The 24,549-nt window shown below is 39.8% G+C and overlaps 1 protein-coding gene across 3 annotated transcripts in view; it reads left to right on the top strand.

Annotated features, from left to right (window-relative positions):
• IDH3A (isocitrate dehydrogenase (NAD(+)) 3 catalytic subunit alpha) overlaps positions 1–24,549 on the top strand; it is a 40,527-nt gene that overhangs the window by 12,906 nt on the left and 3,072 nt on the right. Inside the window, exons 1-11 of one of the 3 annotated variants that reach the window (XM_037833272.1) lie at positions 10,508–10,544; positions 11,851–11,900; positions 14,727–14,789; positions 16,850–16,933; positions 18,583–18,697; positions 19,459–19,646; positions 20,116–20,249; positions 21,093–21,195; positions 21,314–21,378; positions 22,568–22,652; positions 23,125–23,277. In XM_037833272.1, the coding sequence (XP_037689200.1) occupies positions 11,868–11,900; positions 14,727–14,789; positions 16,850–16,933; positions 18,583–18,697; positions 19,459–19,646; positions 20,116–20,249; positions 21,093–21,195; positions 21,314–21,378; positions 22,568–22,652; positions 23,125–23,277 (1,023 nt within the window). In that variant the 5' untranslated portion in view covers positions 10,508–10,544; positions 11,851–11,867. Of the gene's footprint in view, positions 1–10,474; positions 10,545–11,850; positions 11,901–14,726; positions 14,790–16,849; positions 16,934–18,582; positions 18,698–19,458; positions 19,647–20,115; positions 20,250–21,092; positions 21,196–21,313; positions 21,379–22,567; positions 22,653–23,124; positions 23,278–24,549 lie in introns of those variants that run through there. The other 2 variants (XM_037833273.1, XM_037833275.1) reach the window with 2 other exon arrangements.

The following is a 24,549-nucleotide window of genomic DNA, read 5'->3' on the forward strand; positions in this document are numbered from 1 at the left end:
ACAAAGTACAATAATGTACGTTATCATTGGTGTCCCAGAAGGAGAAGAGAAGGGAAAGGGGGCAGAAGCAATAATAGAGGAAATAATCAATGAAAATTTCCCATCTCTTATGAAAGACATAAAATTACAGATCCAAGAAGCTCAGCATACTCCAAACAGAAGAGATCTGAATAGGCCTACGCCAAGACACTTAATAATCAGATTATCAAATGTCAAAGACAAAGAGAGAATCCTGAAAGCAGCAAGAGAAAAGCGATCCATTACATACAAAGGAAGCTTAATAAGATTATGTGCTAATCTCTCAGCAGAAACCATGGAGGCAAGAAGGAAGTGGTGTGATATATTTAAGATACTGAAAGAGAAAAACCACCAACCAAGAATCCTGTATCCAGCAAAGCTGTCCTTCAAATATGAGGGAGAGCTCAAAATATTTTCTGACAAACAGAAAATGAGAGACTTTGTGAACAAGACACCTGCCCTACAGGAAATACTAAAGGGAGCACTACAGGGTGATAGAAGACAGGAGTGTGTGGTTTGGAACACAATTTTGGGAGATGGTAGCACAGCAATGTAAGTACACTGAACAAAGGTAACTATGAATACGGTTGAGAGAGGAAGGTGGGGAGCATCTGAGACACCACAAGAAAGGAGGAAAGATAACGACTGGCACTGTGTAACTTGGTGAAATCTAGAGTATTCAACAATTGTGATAAAATGTACAAATATGTTCTTTTACGAGGGAGAACAAGCAAATGTCAACCTTGCAAGGTGTTAAAAATGGGGAGGCATTGGGGGGAGGGATGCAATCAGCATAAACTAGAGACTGTAACTAATAGAATCATTGTATTATGCTTCCTTTAATGTAACAAAGGTGATATACCAAGGTGAATGCAGATAAGAGGGGGGGATAGGGGAGACATGTTAGACACTTGACATTGGTGGTATTGTCTGATTCTTTATTCTACTTTGATTTAAGGTTATTTTTCCTTTTGCTGCTTCCTAGCTGTCATTTTTTCTTCCTCTTTCTTTTGCCTCTCTACCTTCTTTGACTCTCCCTCCTGCCTTGTGGAAGAAATGTAGATGCTCTTATATAGATAGTGGTGAAGGTGGTGAACACATAAATGTATGACCATGCAGAAAACCATCCATTATTTACTTGGGATGGAATGTATGGTGAGTGAACAAAGCCATATTAAAAGAAAAAAATAGGTTGATGACAAAACCTCGAGGGCAATATACTGAGTGAAATAAGCCAGACACATTAGGACAATTATTGCAGGTTCTCACTGATAGGAACTAATTATAATATGTAAACTCATAGACATGAAATATAAGGTACCGAGATATAGGATGAGGCTTAAGAATGGGGAGTGGTTGCTTAGTATGAGCAGAATGTTCAATTAGGATGAACTTAAATGTTTGGAAATGAACAGGGGTGTTGGTAGCAAAATGTGAGAATAACTAACAGCGCTGAATGGCGTGTGAATGAGGTGGAAAGGGGAAGCTCAGAGTCATATATGTCACCAGAAGGAAAGTTGGAGGTCAAAAGATGGGAATGCAAAAAACTGAATCCTATGGTGGGCAATGTCCATGATCAACTGTACAAATACTAGAAATCACTTCCATGAACCAGAACAAATGTATGACAATACAATTAGAAGTTAATAATAGAGGGGCATATAGGGAAGAACTATATACCTATTACAAACTATATACTACAGTTAGTAGTATTTCAACATTTTTTCATAAACAGTAACAAATGTACTGTATCAATACTATGAGTCAGCAATTGAGAGGGGTTGGTTAGGGATGGGGAGGATTAGAGTTTCCTTTTCTTTTTTTCTTTTTTCATCTTTCACTTTATTTCTTGTCTGGAATAATGGAAAGTTTCTAAAAATTGAACAAAAATTAAGTGTGATGGATGCACAGCTATATGAGGGTACCCAGGGGCAAGTGATTGTACACTTTGGATCTTTGGATAATTGTATGATATCTGAACAATCTCAGTAAAAATGATTAAAAAAATAGATTGAGGTGATGAATGCACAACTATATGATGATGCTGTGAAGTGTTAATTGTACACCATAGATGACTTTATGGTATGTGAATATATCACAATAAAACTGAATTAAAAAAAAAAACAAAAAAACAAAACAAAACAAAAAAACTTATGGGAATGAAAAACACAATAAATGAGATTGAAAATACCATAAAGGCATACAACAGCAGATTTGAACAGGGAAAAGAAAGCATCAGCAAACTAGAGGACAGGATAGAAATATTATAGACAGAAGAACAGATAGAGAAAAGAATGGAAAAAATTAAGCAGTGTCTCAGGGATTTGAGTGATGGCATGAAGTACACAAAACTCTAACTCACACCTTATACAAAAATTAACTCAAAATGGATCAAAGATCTAAATGTAACATTTAGACCATGCAACTCCTAGAAGAAAATCTAGAGAACCATCTGCAAGATCTTGTGGTCGGCAGTGGTTTCTTAGACTTTACACCCAAAACACAAGCAATGAAAGAAAAAAAGAGATAAATGGGACCACCTCAAAATCGAATACTTCTGTGACTCAAAGGACTTTGTCAAGAAGGTAAAAAGGCAGCCTTCTTAATGGGAGAAAATAATTTGGAAACCACATATCTGATAAGGGTTTAGCATTTAGAGTATATAAAGAAATCCTACAATGCAAAAATAAAAAGACTAACAACCCAATTTAAAAATGGGCAAAAGACTTGAATAGACATTTTTCCAAAGAGGAAATACAAATAGCTGAAAAGCACATGAAAAGATGCTCATCTTCACTGGCTATTAGGGAAATGCAAATCAAAATCAAAACAAGATATCATTTCACACCTACTAGAATGACCACTATTAAAAAATCAGAAAATGACAAGTGTTGGAGAGGATGTGGAAAAATAGTAACACTTATTCACTGATGGTGAGAAGATAGAATGGTGCAGCTGCTCTGGAAGACAGTTTGGTGGTTCCTCAGGAAGCTAAGTATAGAATTGCCATATGACCCACAAAACCGCTACTAGGTGTATACTCAGAGAACTGAAAGCAGGGATGTGAACACACATTTTCACACCAATGTTCACACAGCATTATTCACAGTTGCCAAAATATGGGAACAAACCAGGTGTCCATCAACTGACAAATGGATAAACAAAATGTGGTATGTACATATGATGGAATATTATTCATCTGTAAGAAGAAATGAAGTCTTGATGCATGTGACAACATGAATGAACCCTGGGGACATTATGTTGAGTGAAATAAGCCAGACACAAAAGGACAAATATTGTATGATCTCACTAATATGAACTAAATACAATGAACAAACTCATGGAGTTAATGTCTAGAATATAGGTTACCAGGAGATAGAATGAGGGTAGAGGATGGGGAGCTGATGCTTAACTCATGTAGAATTTTTAATAAGGTTGATTTTAAATTTTTGGAAATGGATAGAGATGATGGTAGCACATTATTTTTTTAAATTTTTTAACTTTACTTGAAAAATTAAACAAACAACAACAAAAACCCCTATAACATTTCAAGCAAAAACAAAGCAAAGGATTAAGAAAAACAAATAACCTAAAATAACAACTTTGGGTAGCACATTACTGTGAATATAATTAACAGCCTTGAATTTTGTGTGTGATTTTGGTTGAAAGGGGGAAATTTAGGGTTGTGTATGTTACTGGAAGGAAAGCTGGATAATGAAACATGGGATTGTATAACATAGAAAACCCTGTTGTGGACAATGAATGTGGTTACTAATACAAATATAAGAATGTTCTTCCATGAACTAGAACAAATGTATGTCACTATTATAAAGTGTTAATAATAGGGTGGTATATGGGAAAAAATACAGCTAATGGAAACTATGGACTATAGATAACAGTGATATTTTAATATTCTTTCATCAGTTATAACAAAGGTAACACAACAAGGCTAAATGTCAATAATAGGAGGTATAAGAGGTATGGGGTTTTTCTCCTAGGAGCAATAAAAATATTCTAAAATTGATTGTGGTGATGAATGCACAACTTTGTGATTATGCTGATTGTGCACTTTGGATGGATTGTATGGGTGTGTGAATGAAACCACTTTTTAAAAAAAGAAATTTAATGTTGATTTAAAAAAAAGACAAAAAAAAAAAGAGAGAGAAAGAAGGGAAGAAAGGAAGGAAGGTTCCAGGAACAATAAAGGAAATCAAAAGAAAAGCATGTGTTGGTAAGAGCATTATTCATAATAGCCCAAAAGTGGAAACAACCCAAATGTCCTTCGACTGATGAGAGAATGAATAAAATGTAGTATATCCATACAATGGAATATTACTCAACAGTGAAGTACAGTACTGATACATGATACAACATGGATGAAACTTGAAGATGTTTTGGTAGTCACAAAAGGTCACCTATTGTATGATTCCATTCATATGAAATGTCCGGAATAGGCAGAAAGTAGATTAGTAGTTGCCAGGGGCTTGGGCGGTGGTAGAGAATGGGGAGGGACTGCTTTTGCATATGGGTTTTTTTATTGTTGGGGGTGGGGGTAAGGGAAATGTTCTAAAATTAGATGCTGATGACTGCATGACTCTGAATATAGTAAAAACCATTGAATTATATTCTTTAAATGGGTAAGTTTTTTGGAAATATATCTCAGTGAAGCTGTTAAAAAAAAGTAACACAAATGATGGTGGTGTGAAAATCACAAGCAAAGGACCACATAAAGGAAGCAAACTAAATATTAGGTGAAAGGGCTTGGAATTGAATTCTAGTGACAGCATCATACATTGCTATGTCTCAGATAACTGACACGGAATAAAGACAGACCGTTCCCCGCAGGGGTGGAGGTGGGGGGAGGGGAGAGGAACACATAATGCGCTTAGAGCCTGCCCCTAAACGATGAGATGTTTACTCTCTCTTTTTTTTAATTCACTAATTCACTCAGTAAACATTATTTGTTGAGCACTGCACTGGGCCTGGGGCTAGACTGATGAACAGTCAGCCTCTGCCTCATAGAACTGATAAATGGGAGACAAAGACAATAAGTAAGAAAAAAATTTAAATACTTGCTGTAAGAAAGGGATAAGTTTAGTTTTCACATAGAGACAGCATGGAATAAGGGAAATGGAGGCAAAACCAGTTTAAACAAGCCCCGTGATAAAGAGAAGAATCTGCCAGCCCCTTATATGGAAAAGTAACCATGGTTACTGGAATGTAAAGAAATATGAAGTAAAATCAGAGGCAGGAACTCACAGCAAAAAGAAAAACTTTTTTTAAACTAAATAAACTCTCTGGGATTGGCTGTACAAATTAAAATCTCAAAAGATGAATTAGTTAGTGTTCTCGGATAGGCTGTAACCTCTGTAGTACCCAATCAATGGGGAAACAGGGGAGGGACTTGCGAATTAGGAGTAGGAAATTTAAAGATCGCCACTCTCTTCCTCTGGCGCGCCAGCCTTCCTTCCATGTGTTTGGCTGGACGCCCTATCTTGCAAGATCGTAAATAAATTCTTTTCTCCTCCAGAACCGAGAGAGCGTTTATTCCCTTACAGGTACCGCTTTATTTCCGACACTTGCATTTTACAAATATATGTTGTGAAGGAAATAAATAGGGTGATAAGGTGAGAGTAGCTAGGGTTCAGATGGGGAGGTCGGGGAAGACCTCTCTGTGAAAGTCAAGGTGACAGCGGAGTGAGCTCTGAAGGAAGCTGCCGAGCCCTGTGGAAGAGCTTTCCAGCTGAGGGAACCCAAGGTGGGAGGAAGCTTGGCCTGATCAAGAACAGCCAGCAGACAGGTGTTCCTGGAAATGAGTGATCAAGCGGGCAATGGTGGGAAATGGGGTCAGAGAGAGGGTAGCAGGGGCCAGACCATTTAGGGCCTTGTGAGCCACTGTCAGGGTTTCCGCTTTAATTTGAAGAGAGACAGGACATCACTGGCAGTTTTGAACACAGGTGTGGTGTATCCATCTTAGGTTTTAACAGGACCCTCTAGCTGGAGATGGACCATAGGGGTGAGGGTGGAGGCCAGCAGACCAATTTGGAGGCTACTGCATTGGTCCAGGCAAGAGATAATGATGGTGGGACCAAGGTGGGAGTAGCGGAGGTAGAGAAGTGGTCCGGTTCTGGATCTGTCTTAAAGATGGAACTGACATTCAAGTTTTTTGGTCTGTGTAACTGTGAGATAGTAGTTGCATTTGTTGAGCAGGGGAAGACTGTGGGAGGGAGCGTTTTCCCTTCTAGTGCTTGCTCACGCATAGACAGAAGTTACAGCAGGTATAGGCAACATTTTATATTTTGATTTTTTTTAACATTAAACCATAAACATTTATCAAGATGCTAAAGCGTCTTCATAATAATCACTTTTGAGGGCTTCCATTCAATTCATTTACCCTAAATGATGTAACCATTGTCCTCTGTTAATCATTTAGATATATTTTTTTAATGTTCACAATTATAGATAATCCTACAATGCATATCTTTGTGCCAATGACTGTTTCTTTATGAATTTTTTTTCAAGAGATTAATTCTCTGAAGTGGATTTACTACGTGAAAAAGGAAGAGCACTTAATGACTGAGACACATTGCCAAACTGTTTTCCAAAAAGGTTGTGGAAATTTGTAAGGCCAGCCAAAACTTAGTGTTTTAGCAGTTTCATCATAAACTGAGTAGTGTAGGATTTTAGCATTTTATTAATATTTTCTCACTAAAGTGTTAAAAGAGTATGTAATTTTTAAAAATTGGTGAGGTAGAACATTTTAAGTTTTTTATTTGTGTTTCTTTGTCTGTGAATTGATTGTTCAGATTCTTTGCCCATTTATTTACTAAAGGCCTATTATTTTCCTTACCTATTTGTTGGAAGTTTCCCTAAAACAGAGATAGGGATTAACCCTTTGCCAGTCTATTTTTAATGAAAATAATATTTTCAATAAACTAGGGAAACTGTTGAAACGAAGTTGAGTTCCTTTTGTAAAAAACACAAACATTTTGGTATGTGAAAAATTATACCCTATTTTGCTGATTTATTCATTTAAAATTGCTATCTTGATTTTTTTTTTTTTTTAATGTCTTAGAGTGAAGCACACCTGGATTGGGTAGTGTTGTTGTCACACATTCTAGATCCTTCTCCTGAGTAGCAAATTTTTCCCACCATCTTGTCCCAAACATTACTTTTGTGGCTGTATCTATTCCCACCGGTGGGTGGTTCTGTCATTGACTCTTGAAGCGTGGACTCCACAAGGGAAACCATCAGGGCTGAGCGGGTGCCTCCTTCAGGTGCCTCCTGCATTAAAAGAAGCAGTGTTTCCACAATCAGGAGGCGATGGTCACATTCTCCTTCGTGGTGTCTGAGGCATGGTAGCAAGTTCTGGGCCTTACACAGCACAGGGGACCTGGACCAAGAGGCTTGTCCAGAGGAGCGGGACCTGCATCTTGGAGGAAATCTGAGCACTGTTGTATGAGGAAGAGTGAAGGGCCTGGGGCCTCTGGAGTCGGCGAGCTGACTCAGGGAACTGGTTCCGACTCAAGGTGAGGTAGCCGTCTGTCTCCTGATGTCCCTCAATGCCTGGGAGGCAGCACCAGGCCACTCTGTCCTCCGAGGTCCCTCTCGGTTCTGAGAACCTGAGGTTCTGAGGATTCTACACTTTTCTGCCTCTGAGTCCTTGCTGGCGCTGGAAATGTATCATGGAATGCTCTTTCCCCTATCTCAGACTGCTGAAATTTTACCCGTTCAAATGCTGTCTCCGTAGTGGAATCTGCCCTGATCACCTGCCCCAGCCCCCTTCACTGTTTGAGCACCTGTCACTATCTATCTGAATTTTGAGGGTGTTTCCCTCACTAGACCTGGAGGGCAGGACTGGGTGCTCACAGTGCACTTGCCAGAGGCTCGGCTCGGAAGTCTCTGTTGAACTGGATGGCCTCTCAGAGGAAGCTTAGCAATGTTGGGAGCACTGCCTTAGTGATTAAGGGGCTTCGCAGTGTGAATGCTGCCACCATCACTTACTGGCTGTACCTCAGTTTCTCCATCTGTAAGGGGCTAACATAGGGTTGAGGTAGGTCCTATGTTAGGGTTGTTGTGAGGATCACATGTATATTGAAGAAAGTCACTCAGTTTATGTGTTTTATAATTGCTCGGTAATAGGCTCTGTTCCAGAAACAAAGACAGAAGAGATAGTCTCTGGGATGGAAGAAGATCTTCTCAATGGTTCACAGCAGGAGAGAATGTGATAAGGTTCCCGGAGAGGTGGGAGCCAAGTACTAGGAGGCTCTGAGTAGGGAGAGGGGACCTGTGGGTGGGGCTTGGGGGTCTCCCAATGGAACCAACATCTGAGTCCGGTCTTGAGGAGTGGCCGGAAATGGAGCAAAAGGACATTCAGGCGAAGGGAATGGCATGAGCACAGGGGCAGAGAGGGAAAATACGGGAAGCATTTGGTAGCTGGCCAGCAGTCCTACTTGTCTGGCATTCCAGTTTTTGGGGGGCTGGAAGGAGTAGCAGGAAATAAGGCTGAGAAAAAAACTGTGGTGAGAGAAGAATGCAAGGGAGAGCCAGGAAATTTTGGAGATAGGGTGGGCCCTGGTCAGAGCTGTGTCTGAAGAAGACTGTGGGGAGAAGGGGCCAAAAGGGGCAGGTGGGTAGATGAAGAGGCAGTTGCACTAGTCTGGGGACGAGATGGTCAGGCCTGACGGAGGGCAAGGGTGGCAGTGGGATGGAGAGGAGGGGACAGAGAGGCAACACTTCAGGGTGGGACTGCTAGGGCCTGATCAGGGGAAGGACCAAGGGGGAGGGGTTGACAAGAATCTTCCCTGCTGACAAAACCAGAGACTTGGCTGCAGTTTATTTATTTCATCTCATGAAAGCCTTTGACATCACTCTTCCACTGCATTTATCTCCTTTCTGAGTGGGTGGGTAGCTCCTTTCCACAGTGGTGAGCAGAAGACCTGGTCTAAATCCGCCTACCTCCCTGTCATGCAGCTAGGGGCCCTGCAAACAGCAGGAGCTGGGGGATGTGGTTCAAGGGGAGAGAAGGAGGGGAAAGTGAATATGGATGTTATTTCCTCAGGGAAACCTTCCTTGGCCTTGCTATTCGATTTGATCAGGTCCCTTGATTTTGCACTTTCATAGCTCCTTGCACTTTTGTTTCTTGATCCTTACCTGTTTTGTGATACTTGATTGATGCCTGTTTTTCCTCTGGGACTGTAAGCTTCATCACTTAGAACAGTGTCTGGCATCTAGTTAACACTCAAAAAATATCTATAGAACTATAAAGACAGAAAGCAGATCAGATCCACTGAAAACAGTGACATGAACAGATATTTTGTACACCGATGTTCATAGCGGCATTGTTCACAATTGCCAAGAGATGGAAACAACCTAAATGTCCATCATCAGATGAGTGGATAAAGAAAATGTTATATATACACACAGTGGAATACTATGCAGCAGTAAGAAGGAATGAGGTTGTGAAACGTTTGACAACATGGATGAACCTTGAAGACATAATGCTGAGTGAAATAAGCCAGACACAAAAGGAGAGATAGTGTGTTACCACTAATGTGAACTCCGAAAAAAATGTAAAATAAGTGTCTAATATTGTAGAATATAGGGGACCTAGAGATAGACAGAAGCTAGTGAAGGGGGAATGGTAAGCTAATAAGAACAGACAAGAATTTGAGGATGATCTTAATGATATGGGAATGCTCAGGTGTGATTGTGTTTATTAATTTTCTTTTGGTATGGTAGGAGTATATTGGAACGAATGAAGTTATTTCAGGATATTTGTTTTTCCCGTTGCTTCGCTTTGTTTTGTTTGGAAATGTTTTTTTCTATTTGATAAATAAAGTAATTTTAAAACAGAAAAGAAAAGAAAAGAAAGCAGATCAGTAGTTGCCTGGGTCGGGGCATGAGAACCGGGATTGACTATGGGCACCAAGGAATTTTTTGAGGTGATGGAAAAAGTTCTAAAATCGGGTTGTGGTGACGGTTGTGCAACTGTTTACATTTAATAAAAAGTGTCGAACTGTACACTCATCAATGAGTGAATTTACGATATATAAATTATGTCTCGAAGAAGCCGTTAAAAATAAAAACATATTTGTGGAACGAATTGTCTCCCTCCACAGGATTGTTAAGTTCCTGAGAGGAGCTATAATTCCCAAAATTTAGAAGAGTGATCAGCACGTAGTAGACGGCGAGCGAAAGTCTCATCTACATAGCGAATCCATGAATGAAGGAGGAAGGCCCCCGGAGACTTCCCGGGAACCCGGGGCAGGCCGCTTCCCGGCCGCCACTCAGCGCTCGGCTCCGCGCCGAGCCCGGCGATTGGCCAGAGGAAGCTGGTGCTCAGGGGCGGGGCAAGGAGCCAGCGCGGAGACTCCCTAGGCGAGTTCGAGGGGCGGGGCTACGGGAGGGCGGGACCAGGGCGGAGGCGGGCTCCCGGAGCAGCCGCGCGATTGCGCAGTGCTGTCTCCGCTGTCGCCGCGGTGAGAGCAGCGGGCAGGATGGCCGGGCCCGCGTGGATCTCCAAGGTGAGCGCGGGGCAGACCGGCGGGTGATGGGCGACTGGCGGGCAGGGGGCTGCGAGGGACCTGAAGCGGGTACGGCGTGAAGGTCAGGTGGAGGCGTCGAGTCGGCTCCGGCGAGGCCCGGGTGCCTCTGCCATTATCCGTTCCGGCCGGAGTCCAGGCCTAGAGCCGAACCCGGGAAGGTCACAGGAGCCGCTGCCCCGGCTCCGCCTTCCCGGCCGCCTCCGAGGCTGCGGTCCCGCTGCGGTGCTGATCGCGTGGACAGGTCCCCTCAGCATGGCCCAGGCCTACTGTCCGGTGTCCGCTCGGCCCTCGGCCCGCTAACCTCAGGGGCCGCGGACACGGGCGTTGGCGTTGGGAGGTTTTCCCAAGTGAGGGAATCCCGCCGCTGACTTCCTGCCAGGTTATTTTTCCCCTGGAGCTCTTCCCAGTCCGACCTCTGGTGTTCTTGTAGCTATTTCCCGGTTAAAGGACGCAGGGTACCTTACATTTTGGTACATCTGAACCCTCGGAGGCGGGAACTGATCAGCAGTGCCTTCCTCTGCCTTTTATATGTGGGAGCCCTGCGGTCTGTAGAGCTTTAGCTCCCCTTGACAGCTCTGATGCGGATGCTGGAAAGGACTTCACATCATCTCTGCAATTCCTTGCTTCACATCATCTCTGCAATTCCTTGGTTCGGAAGAGGAGGAAACTTGTACCCATAGACACTTGCTCAAGGTCACACAGGAATGGTATCAGAGCTGGTAGAGAAACCCAGGTGTCTTGATTCCTAGTCTCAGTCCATTCCTCCTGTTCTATGTCCAAGGTCACATAGCAAATTCTGAGTACAGGGGAAAGTGGGCCTCAGGTCTCCTGTTGCTGTTAATGCCCCCTAGAAATGGACCAGAAGCAATTTTATTTTATTTTTCTACAAAATTTGATTCTACATTTCTCCTTTGTTTGGGTTTAAAGAGAGAGGTCTAGGGATGCGTTATTTAGTGAGAAGAGCTCTACACTGGAATTCAGGAATCCTAGGTTTAAATCCTGGCAATGCCACTGACTGGCTGTGTGACTGTGTGGAAACTATTTAACATCTCTGAGCCTTAATATGCTCATCAGTGAACTATCTGTACTTGCCTCACAGAGTTGTTTGAGGATTAAAATAATATATGTGAAAGTACCTAGTACATGGAGAAGGAACACAAAAATCTGAAGCTTTCTCGGTAGTCAGTTATTTATCTGGTGGTCATCAAACAGGTGGTGGTGGTTCTTGGACGTAAATAACTGGGTTTTACTCAGTAACTGCATTCTGTTTTGTCATCCTCTTCAGATCTGGACTTGCTTGTGATGGTAACTGTTATGTCACATTTGCTCCTGAAGGTAAAACAACTTCTGTGATATTGTCAAAATACAAATCAATTCTTTAATCACTGAGTTTGCACTCAACACCTAATTCATCCTTGGTAGGTACATTAAGCCTTCAGAATGAGGGAGTAAAGCAGTGCTAATGATAATGAATGTGCCTTAAATTTGTTTTGCTTTTAGTATGGTCTATAAGAAAAAAAGCCACATAGTAGGTTTTCAGAAAGTGTTGAATTGTGGAGTCAGAAGATATTTTCCTTCTCTGATCAACTTCTGTGACTTTTGGAAGAGTAATTGGAGCTCTGTGGGCCAGTTTCTCCCTTCAGGAATTGGCATAGAAGCTGCCTCAGAGGCTGACCCCTGCGTGATGGGGAAGATAAGCTGGATGTGGGTTTCAGTAAGAGCAGTTCCTCTATTGGGCTTCCATTAAAAGTTTTTTTAAAAAGGGAGCTACAGTTAAAAAAATGCTTTTCGCTTGGAGAAAATAGTGGGCTTTTAAAGACCTTTTTGATTCTAAAATTCTATAATTATAATGAGTCAATTCCCCTTCAGCAAATAGTCATTGAGTGAGTACCTCCAAAAGTCCAACACTGTATTTATATTTTTTAAGTTGGAGTGAGAAGGTAAAAAGGAAATGAGGAGCTGTGGATTAAGATGGTCCAAGACCTGGAGTCAGAAGTTCTCTGTGAGCCTGCCAACTCCTGAGAGCTCTCTGAAAAGGTCCATGATACGTCTCTCTTTCGGTTTTATAGAAACAAAGTGATACATGAATATTCATATTATAAAGCAGGAGACCATCTGTGCTTTTAAAAATCTTATTGTAATTTATTTAAAGTTCTGGATCATGCTAATGTCTTAGATATAATATCACCTTATTCAAAGATATAAGGAGAGATGACAAGCATGGAAAAGACTGGTTGTTAAATCATTGTATTTTAAGTATTAAAGCCATATGTTAGGTGGGGACTCATCAGATAGAGATGATGACTGAAGCTGGACTCAGTCCAATTTATTAAAAAAATAGTTATTGAGCATCTATTATTATGAGTCAGGCACTGGAGATACAACAGTGAATAAAACAAAACCAAAAAAAATCCCTGCACTCATGGGTTTACATTTTAAATTATTTGTCTTGTTTGGGTCTTCTGTCTCAAGGATATGAACCTGTTTTGTGTGAATGTCTGCTCCCTCTTTTTTGGGTGTGGGGAGAAGGATTTATGCAAAATTGTATAACGGTGCTTGTTACAGAGTAGCCTTTAAATGGCCATCTTTCTAACAGCCCATTTGCTGGTGGAGGGATCTCCTAGGATTAAGAATTTAGCCAATGGTTTTGGCAGAGAGTATTCTTTTGGGTCTGGTCCTATATTTAACTTCAGGCCAGGGACATGACTTTAGCAGATGCCAGAATGAAGAAATAGAGAATACAATTCATTCATACTTCTTGGCTGTTGGTTGGCGTCTCAACGTTAGTAGATGCCAATATCTCAGCAAAGATTCACTCCTTTTAAGAGTTCCTCTCCAAAAGAAAGACTAAGGCAGGATGTAACATATATCTTTGCTCATGTAAAAAATTAGCATGTAAAAATTTTTATTGATTTTAATACCTTTTGTGTATGTACTCAATCGCTGATTATATTCTGTTTATTACAATGTAATTTGATTTTGTACTGGTTCTCAAGGACTGAATTGTTAAAGTTGTAAATAACCTTTAAAAACATATATTATAGAATATAAGGGACCTAGAGATAGACAGCAACTAGTGAAGGGGGAAACGATAATCTAATAAGAAGACATAAGGTATTGAGGGTAATCTTAATAATATGGGAATGCCCAGGAATGACTATGGTTTGTTAATTTTCTTGGGGTATGGTAGGAACATATTGAAGCAATGTAGTTATTTTAGGATATTTTTCTTATTCCTTTGTTTTGTTTTGTTTGAAATGTTTGATTTTTAATTTTTTGATAAATAAAGTTTAAAAAAAACCCATATTTTTGGTGTATGTTAGAGTGTTAAATGGAAAGAAATATACCAGTGGTAACATTTGGAAGTGGTGGGATTACTGAGACTTTTATTTTCTTTTTCTATCTTTCATCTTTCCCTAGCAAATTAACAATAATGACCACACGTTACCCTTCTTATCAGAATAAATAAATAATTTATTGAAAATCCTTATTCTTTATGGCATAGTTACCAAATGGTATTAAATAAGCCTTCTTTAGATTTTTTTATGAAGTGTCATTTCTTAATATTCATGGAGAGGAATAGGCACAAGGTGTAATTGAAAGAGCCCTGGACTAGGAATCAGGAGACCTGGATTCCAGTTTCCATTTTGCCAATTACCAACTGTGTGACCTTAGGCAAGACTCACCCTGTGGGCACAGTGTTCTCCCCTGTAAAATAAGGGATTTGGGCTTTGGGTTCTATAAGAACCCTTCTGACTCTAAAATTAGTGATAATTTCTCTAGAATATGTGTTATCCCCAAATTGACTCCTAGTTGGGAACAATAGCACAAAACCTTCCAGATCATCTGAGAAATATCCGATGTTTGAGCTAAAAAGGTATAGCTTCACTCTACCCTCAACATCTTTTGACAATTTGTATTCATAAAATTGGCTTTGAAAGTAGATAACATTAAATTCTCAGAGCAAAGGTAAACTGAAGGTTTAGGTTTTCAGTTTTTAGATAGCATGCCACACGAGAAAAGTATTCCTGGAGAGCTCCCCAAAACATCTGCAAACTTGACGTATTATGAGCCATCAGAAATAGGAATGCCATCATCTCCACCTTTTACTATATGTGGTTTTATGCTGTGCGTGACATTTCTCTATTGATATTAATGTAGGTCTCTCGGCTGCTGGGGGCCTTCCAGAACTCAAAACAGGTGACCAGAGGTTTTGCTAGTGGTGTGAGTATAATTATGTCTTTTTTTTTCCTTTTGGAAGTTTCTCAAGAAAGATGCTCTAATACATTTATAATGTAGCATTTCATTTCCATTTATTTAAAAGTAGGGAAAATTGGCCATACTTCTACTGAATAATACAATTGTTGGTTAACATGCATAAATCTATTAGGTCACTTACACATTTAAATGAATTAGATTACAGCTGACTAGGTAAGCCTGTCACATTAATATCTTGAAGGAGCCTTGTTAAAAATAGAGCCTGTTACTTTATTTCACAATTGCATTTTGGTAAGACAGTTTATTCAAAACTAGTGCAAGTTGAGAGAATATTGTTGAGAATCTTCAAAACCTGCTTTGCATTTTTGTTTTGTGAGCTTCCCTAAAAACAGTAGATTCATTGCCAATTAGGAATGCCTCAAACGTCTATAAGCCCTATAGGCTTATACTTTCCATATATATTGGTCATGGACCGTCATGTTAGTGGATCATCTATTTCCCTTTAAATCTGCTGCTTTTAGAATTCCCAGCATTAAAATTCTGTGCTTTAAAAACTGACACCACATTTTTAGAGCATTCTAAGGCTGTGGGTCAGTGACTTCCCATTCGTTTTTATTTCATCCCTTTCTTAAGGACTCTAATTTGGATTTCATTATTCCTATCCTCCCATATAACACTTTATGCTATGAGAGATTTATAAGACCGTAGAACACTTTTTTCCCCATTTGCTTTCTGTACTGTGGAAGAAAAATAGATTTCCTGGTAATCCAATGGCATTTATTTATTACACATTGGGAGAACAGGAAGAAGAAGCCAAAGGGTTCTTTTGACTCTGCTTATGCAAAAGCTGCAAAATGAGGCTTGCACTTCAAGAACAAGAATAGCTAAGCTAACATCTCAAGTGCATTTTGAAAGCTAATGAGATATTCATTGCTCTCTGCTACTGTTTAATTTTCAAGCTATCCATTTAAAAAAATATATTAGCATGCTGAAGGGGATTATATTTGGAAAAAATAAGAGATGTTAATTTTTAAAATTACTTATTCAGTTGTACAGAATAATTAGAGTTCACCTGTCCAGAGGGTATCACTGGAAGGCAAAGACCGGAGAAATGTGAATCAGTGACTTAAGAAAAGTAGCTCATGCAACTAGAAATGAAGAAGGCCAGGGACCCTTCCTAGGTGGGGGAATGTCCCCAGAAAATGAAATGGATGGTTCCCAAATGGAGAGGATCTTAATAGTATATTAACTCATTTAAATCCTCCAAAGTCACTTCCCTTTAACATATTTTTGTTTCTGTGTTTGAAATGCCTGCTTCATTTAGTTTGAAGCCATTGGAATACATCATTGGTGTTACACTAAAAATACTTACTGTCATTCTAAATGTAACTTAGACTTTGCAGATTGATTACATATGCTATTCTTATTGCTTAAAAATAAACTTTGCTGAGCTTAATTATTCAGATTACATTTATCATTAAGGAGTCAATTTTATAGCAGAATTAAGAAAAATGGACACCCTCTTTTGATTGAAGTCTGATTTTCCTGGAGGTCTCAGAGATAATCTGGAAATGTGTATGAAAGTGTTTTGTAAGGCTGAAGAAGTTTCATGAGAAATTAAACTTTCCAGGATCACAGTGGAAAGGAAAGCACTTGCCTTCATGAGAAACCCTCTAAATTTTAGTGAGAGAACATTGTTGATATTTTTTGTTGTCTTTGGTTTTACAGACATGAATTAATTGGTCTCTTTGTAGCTCATCTGAAAAGAAGGATCTGTTGGGAAGTCTACTTGCTAGTTTAATTTATTTTTGTTTTATCTAAAGAGCATCATTTTAATTCTTTTAAAAACCTTTAAACTCACATAAAGGGTAGAATTGTGGAATCCCATGTTCGTTTATGCTTCTCTCCACTTTGATGATCCCTTGGGAGGTATGTCTGTTTTCTTAACAGCATTTGGGTGTTCCTGAGACCTCCCCCAGAAAGTAGATTTCTTTGTCAATGATCCTTTTTTTTAAACCTTCAAAGATCAATTCTTACCATCTTCTTTGATGGTTTCTTATATTTAGGCTCGGACAGTAACTCTAATTCCAGGAGATGGTATTGGTCCAGAAATCTCAGCTGCAGTTATGAAGATTTTTGATGCTGCCAAAGTAAGTGGGTTTTAAAGCACTGTATATAATAATAATTCATAGAAAAGTTTTCTTAGCCAGTTGAATTCTATGAACTCTTGGGATGAATCAGGCATGTTTCTGTAACGTTGGTAAGGTCTCTTGTTAATTTTCACAGATTTTAACTCTAACGGTTGCAGTTTCAATGTTATTTGCTCCTGTCATTGTTGACAGCTTAAGCTACTGCACTGGCATCAGTTATATATAAAGTATTCAAAGTATTACTGCAGTATCTGTAAATCTCTGAATCCTGCCTGGATTTAAGGTCTTTAAGCCCTGCAAAGTCACCTGTCCACCCTAATTCTACCTTCCTACCAAAAAGAGGACAGAATTGATGTTTCAAAAAATTATATAGGAGATTTCAAAATATTCTTTTTCTTTAAATTTCTAATGGGGTATTAGCATCAAGAATGGGATATGATTACTTCTAACAGTCCAGCCCTCAATACAAGTAGATATTTTTAAATATTTTAATTTTGGAAATTGGTCTTTTGTTTGATGTGATGCTTTATTCTTACCAGGCATAGCTTCTAGGTGAAATACTGTGTAAGGTTAAATCAGTTACTGTTAGGATACCAAAAGCTGTAATTTGAGGAATTCAGTTGATTTAAATTATATGTACAATACTTTTCTCTAAGAGTCTCTAATTAAAACTGCTAGAGAGGAGATGATGCTTATAAAGTGGCAGATTCCCCCAGTTAACTGAAATGTGAGCTCTCTCTCAGTTGTAACCTCCTCATGAGCAAGGACCATACCTTATGGCAATTGTTGATTTCAGCTTCAGGTGTTAAACTTGCAGAAGTTTTTGCATTTAAGCTAAATAAGCCTTGACCATCTGTTAGTGCATGCACAGCCCGTATGCTGGCTTTCTGAGTGTGTGTGTACACACCTGAAGGATGTAGGTAGAAAGAAAGGGTGGCACTGTGGTTTATGCCTTAAGCTGCTGCTTTCAGAGGTTATGTATAATATTTCTTTTTTAAAAAACAGCTTAATTGAGATGGAATTCACATACAGTAGAATTCACCCATTTAAAATGTACAATTTAAGTCAGTGGTTTTTTAGTATATTCACAGTTGTACAGCTATCACCACAATCCAGAACATTGTCATCACCCAAAAAGAAGCCCCCATATCCATTAGCAGTCACTCCTCATTTTCCCCAATGCCCCTGCCCCCACCTCTCTTGTCCTTGGCAATCACTGGTCGTCTCTCTGTCTCTATGGATTTGCGTCTTCTGGACATTTCATGTAAATGGAATCATACAATGTGTGGTCTTTTGTGACTGGCTTCTTTCACTTAGCTTAATGTTTTCCAGGTTCAGCCTCGTGGTAGCACACATCAGTACTGTGTAATGTTTCCATGGACCATATTTCTCTTGCTCTGTATCATATTCTAATTATAGCTGTCTTAAGAGTCCTTGTGAAAAAAAGAAGTGGGCAGGTGGCAGCTGAGAGTGGATGGCTGGGTAAGGGTAATGTAGAGAATTCCTCTGGGCACACTAGAGAATGACGTCTTGTGTGCCAGGACCTTTCTGGACCTTTATTCTACATGTTTTTACCAGTTGCATTCAAAGTTGAAGTGTCAAAGACTGAATGTCAGGCTTTCCAGTTCTCTGTGCTCTGTGGCATCTAGGCACCTATTCAGTGGGAGGAGCGGAATGTCTCTGCCATTCAAGGACCCGGAGGAAAGTGGATGATCCCTCCAGAAGCCAAAGAGTCCATGGATAAGAACAAGATGGGCCTGAAAGGTAGCGCTGAGCGGATAAGATGGCAATTGTTGATTTCTGCTTCAGGTGTTAAACTGGCAAAAGTTTCTGCATTTAAGCTAAATAAGCCTTGACCGTCTGTTACTTTTAAGAAGCAACTTACTCATAGTAAGATGCTTTATTTTTCACTTGGGGTCCTTTTCCCCCCCCATAGTAAAAATATTACAGTATTACCAGCCAGCATCAAATGACAGTATATATTTAACTTTGACTAGATTTACTTTTTGCTTTATTTTTAAATTTTTATTATTATTTTAATCAATACCTTTTTAAGGTCAAGATTTAAAACATAAGCATGTGACAGATTTAAATTCAGCACAGGCTTTAAATTCAGACTGATCCAAATTTGAATCTCATCTCTGCTGCTTATTGGCTGGGAGGCTTGGGCACATTTCCTGCTTTTGTTTTTTGTTTGTTTGTTTGTTTGGGTTGGTTTGGTTTCCATTTTAAATAACAGTAAAAGTAGTTGCAATCTCCTAGGGTGGTAGCGAGGATTAGATAATGTCTAGCACCTGATACCGTGCTTGGTGCTCAAGAATGAGGAAGGCAGTTAATGTTCCAGAAAGCTTCCAGAGGAAATGCTCTTCCTTCATTTGAATCTGAGGGAGAGGGTGAAATTAGACACTAAATACTTGTTACAAGGTAGCCCAGGAGAGTTAGTAGATGGGTACTTAGACTAGAGTATATCCTAGTGTTGAGCGAAACAGAGAGTTTTGTCAACTGGGTATTCTTCTTTATTACAGGCCCTTTAAAGACCCCAATAGCAGCTGGTCACCCGTCTATGAATTTATTGCTGCGTAAAACATTTGACCTGTATGCAAATGTCCGACCATGTGTCTCAATTGAAGGCTATAAAACTCCTTACACGGATGTAAATATTGTCACCATTCGAGAGAATACAGAAGGAGAATATAGTGGAATTGAGCATGTGGTATGTTCATTTCAGATACTTTTTTATTCTTAGTTGAGTGGCTTTCTGTGCACTTGGGACAGTTGTACTGGTTTCCAGTTGAAAATCTCTCTCAAAGACAGATCCATCTGTCCCAAAGACAGATACCAACAAGTATTTGTTTGGATGCTGGGATTTGGGCCAACAGTGCTCAAATGGATGCCAGGGGGAGCAGGGCGTGGGGGTTCAGAGCACAGGCTTGGGAATTTGTCCTCTGTTTGACTCCTGAATCCCCCCACTTCCCAGATGTGCTCTTGGGCAAGGGACCATCCTTGCACCTCAGATTTCCTCATCCCTGTGTTGGAATTAACACTTACTGAGATACGGTATGCATGGTAGCTGGCACTTTGCAAGCATGCCACATACGGTATACTGCCTCTGCACAGCCAGGTGTCTAGTACCACGCTGTTGCCACCCCTTTTCCAGTGTGGCAACTCTTCCTCTCCTCCAGATCGTCGATGGAGTTGTGCAGAGTATCAAACTCATCACCGAGGAGGCTAGCAAGCGCATTGCCGAGTTTGCCTTTGAGTATGCCCGGAATAATCAGCGGAGCAATGTCACAGCTGTGCACAAAGCCAACATCATGTGAGTCCTTGTGGGGGTCAGCTCTTGCTTTGTGGCGGGAGATTACCAGGGCTTGCCTTTCTTCTCTCCAGCTTGCTCATTGATTTCTAACATCTCTGAAAAATAGCCTGACAGCCAACTAGGGGTCAAGTGTTTCTCTTCTCTTCTCCTGTTGTGATCTCCTATTTAATGTGCCTTATTGGGTGAATGGCAGGAGCATATTTGGAGGGGGCAGGAATTCAGGTCCTGGGAGTTATCGGAAAAGGAAGCTGGAGACGCTGGATCCCCAGATGCTGTGGCCAATTAGCAAAGGCCACAAAGGCAAAGGGGCAGGGTTGTTTATGCTTTAGAAATGGAATAGTAGGAGTGTTTCTGAAATGGCCACTTAGAGGCTTAAAATCATCAGTGCTAATGGTGCTAATATTATCTGATGCATTACTTGAGCAGTTTGAATTCTCTTCATTCCCAATCTATTAACGGCCATCTCCAAGCTCAGAAAAGTGTTGAGCATGCAAAATATTAAAACTGTGTAAATAATTGAATTAACTTAATCTTCAAAACAATTCTAGTATTTTCTTATGAATGGGTATTTCTTAGTTCTTGCTGGATAACACTATAAAAATATTTTCTTCTGTATTATGTTCAAATATTTTACTTTTTTACCCTGTTGTGCTTCCAGAGGTATCCCAAAATATTTTTGACTTGCATTTCATTAACAGTCTAAAAAAATATTTTATTGTCATTGAAATCAGACATCTTGACTTCTAGAACTTAAATTTTCTTGAATTTATTTTACTTATTTGATTTGATCCTTTTCTTTCTGCAAGTCTTTGTTTTTAACGATTTTTGTTTGATTAAATACAGGAGAATGTCAGATGGGCTTTTTCTGCAAAAATGCAGGGAAGTTGCAGAAAACTGTAAAGATATTAAATTTAATGAGATGTACCTTGATACAGTATGTTTGAATGTAAGTATATATTCTCACTTATCTGCTACTTTTTGTGGTGTATAGTGTGTATGTGTATATGTGTGTATGTGTGATATACAGTTTTTGGTTGCTAAATATGCAAACGCTTTCCTTGTAGATGGTACAAGATCCATCCCAATTTGATGTTCTCGTTATGCCAAATTTATATGGTGACATCCTTAGGTGAGTCTGGCTGTACTCTTTTTCTTTTAGCCTATGTTTTATTTATAAGGGCCCTAAAATAAATTATGGCTTAAAAATTTCAATCAAGTATTGTAAAATATAGCATTTGTTATAAAATATTAATTGAATACTAACAATTCAGGTGGTGATAGCAATGATTAAATGTTGGATGAGTTGCTCCTTCATTTATTTACTCCATCAGCTCTGGGCTGTTGTCCCCTAATCATTAGTTCATTCTTCCCATTTTTCAGATGTTTTATCAGTTAATTTCAGTCTGTTTTCTGTATAGCTAGGTAAGAGGATGATCATTTTTATACTTAAAAAAACCTTTTTGACATATTTTAGATTGACAGAAAAGTTGCAAGAATGGTACAAAGAATTCCCATATACTAAGCACCCAGAATCCCCAAATATTAATGTTTTACCACATGTACTTCATTATTCCCTTCTTCCCTCTTTCTGTTTCCCTCCTGCTTTTCTTCCTTCTCATCTTCCTCCTTCACGTCTCTCTTTCTGTCTGTCTCCACACAAACACAAACACACAGTGGTGGTTTAAAATATGTCCACAAATTTTACAATACTTTTCCCTTTTAGAGGAAGAGCTTATTTCCCTTCCCCTTGGAAGTGGACTAGTCTTAGTGACTTGCTTCTAATGAACAGAATATGCCAGAAGTGATATTTTGTGTGTGCATGTGTGTGTGTATCTACAAAAAGAGAGACATGTGAGGTTGACCAAATGGTGATTTTCTATCTCCATCATTCCTTCTATATGCATTTGTTGACATTCTACTGTAGGAAAAGCTTTCCTTCTCCTTTATTTACTTGTTTGTTTATCCATATCAATATGGACTCAAAGTTTTCTGTTTTATTCAATGGTTATGTCCATTGCTCTTGATATTTATTTTATAAATGCTCAAGTTGTCCCCGGCTTGGCCAGTGGGAATCCCTTCTAGTTATCTCCTGTGTTTTTGACATGGCCCATCATTCTCTGAGCCTTTTCCTCGCTTTTTGGCACAGTGTAGTGTTCCAGGCTCATCCTGGATTTTTTTAAACTCAGCCCTGGAAACAGCCATCTCTCAAGGAACCCTGGTGCCTCTTAGTGGAGAATGGTATTTAAAACCAAAATCTGGGTTCTTGGTGAGATGTCTTGTTCTTCAAAATATCCTCTGAAATGCTTTTCTGCCACCAGTGACCTGTGTGCAGGATTGATTGGAGGTCTTGGTGTGACACCAAGTGGCAACATTGGAGCCAATGGGGTCGCGATCTTCGAGTCGGTAAGGACCCTGACACCTGAAGCAGAACTCTGGTCAGAACAGCTGGAGAACTTAGGAGGGGTTGTCTGCATAAATACTTTTTAACTCTTAAGTCTTTCAAATTGTCAAAAGAAAATGACTCTTTGTTTGGGTTTTTTATATAAGCTTCGTGTGTTAATTCATTTCCCCCCAGATATTTCTTCATTTTATGTATCCTTTCTCACATTAAAAAAACAACAGCATATTTACCGAAAGTTGACTGGAAAAGATTGTTGACCCATAGTTTTACATCTTCTTAAATTTTTATTACTTTAGCTCTTTATTTATCTGAGACTTTACTTCTAAGATCTGTCTCTGATGAACTGCACATAGTAGCTATTTAGTAAATATTTTCTGTTGGTGAAAGAAAGAGGATTAAGATGCCAGCTTCCCCAGAAGAGGGTTATTTGTTCTTTTTCTCTTGCCTAATCACACTGCTTTTCACAATGTGTAGGTCCACGGAACTGCCCCAGACATCGCAGGCAAGGACATGGCCAATCCTACGGCCCTTCTACTAAGTGCCGTGATGATGCTGCGCCACATGGGACTTGTTGACCACGCTGCAAAAATTGAGGCTGCATGTTTTGCTACAATTAAAGATGGAAAGGTATCGGTAATCTTGAGCGACTTGTGCAGGGCAGAGTGCATTTTTTTCCCCATGAATTCCATCTGTGTGAAGGGAATCAATGACAGTTCTCAAGAGGGCTGAAGGATTTGGTGTTGAATAGGGATTCTTAACATGGGCTTCTTGGTGGAACATCAGGGTGTGTGTTTTCTGAGGGGAGGAAATGTTTACTCAGAAAAACGGTTAAGAAGAACTGCTAGGATTAGTGTGAAATCCCAATGCATCCCAAAGTAATTTCAGCAGAGAATAAATATATATTTGCAGGCCCCCCCTGAGGAACTGGGGAAAAATGCAGAAATGTTGGACTTCCCCATCTGAGTTATTACTGATATTCTCACAAACTTTGAGGAGTAACAATTTGGTAGGATGAGCCTTCAATCCTGGGGCTTGCCTTTATGAAGCTTGTTACTGCAAAGGAGAAGCTAAGCCTACTTATCATTGTGCCTAAGAGTCTCCCCCAGAGAACCTCTTTGTTGCACAGATGTGGCCTCTCTGTCTCTAAGCCCATGTGGCAGGTGAACTCACTGCCCTATCCCCAACATGGGACATGACTTCCAGGGGTGGAAATCTCCCTGGAAACATGGGACATTACTTCCAAGGATGAGCCTGGACCTGGCATCACGGGATTGAGAAAATCTTGACCAAAAGGGGGAAGTGAAGTGAAACAAAATAAAGTTTCAGTAGCTGAGAGATTTCAAATGGAGTAAAAAACTGAAAACTAAAGAGGGATATCTGTATAGTACATAGGAATGCCCTTATGTACTATATAGATTCTTATGTACTATATAGATTTCCCTCTTTAGTTTTTAGTGTATTGGAATAACTAGAAGGAGATACCTGAAACTGGTGAACTACAACCCAGTAGCCTTGATTCTTGAAGGCGACTGCACAACTACGTTGCTTACATCGTGACTATGTGATTGTGAAAACTTGGTGGATCACACTCCCATTACCCAGTTTATGGACAGATGAGAAGAAGACTGGGGCAAAAACTAAATGAAAAATAGGGTGGGATGGGGGGGTGGTGGTGGCGGTGGAATGTTTTTAGGTGTTCTTTTATTTTTATTTCTCTTGGAATAAGGAAAATGTTCAAAAATTGATCTGGTGATGAATGCACAACTATATGATGGCACTGTGAATAATTGATTGTACTGTGTGGATGACTGTAGGGTATGTGACTATATCTCAATAAAACTATATTAAAAAAAAAAGAAGCACTGCTAGGAGGCCTCAGTGTGCAGTGGAAAGTACAGT

The sequence above is a fragment of the Choloepus didactylus genome, chromosome 4, assembly GCF_015220235.1.
Source record: "Choloepus didactylus isolate mChoDid1 chromosome 4, mChoDid1.pri, whole genome shotgun sequence".
Classification (NCBI taxonomy): Eukaryota; Metazoa; Chordata; class Mammalia; order Pilosa; family Megalonychidae; genus Choloepus; species Choloepus didactylus.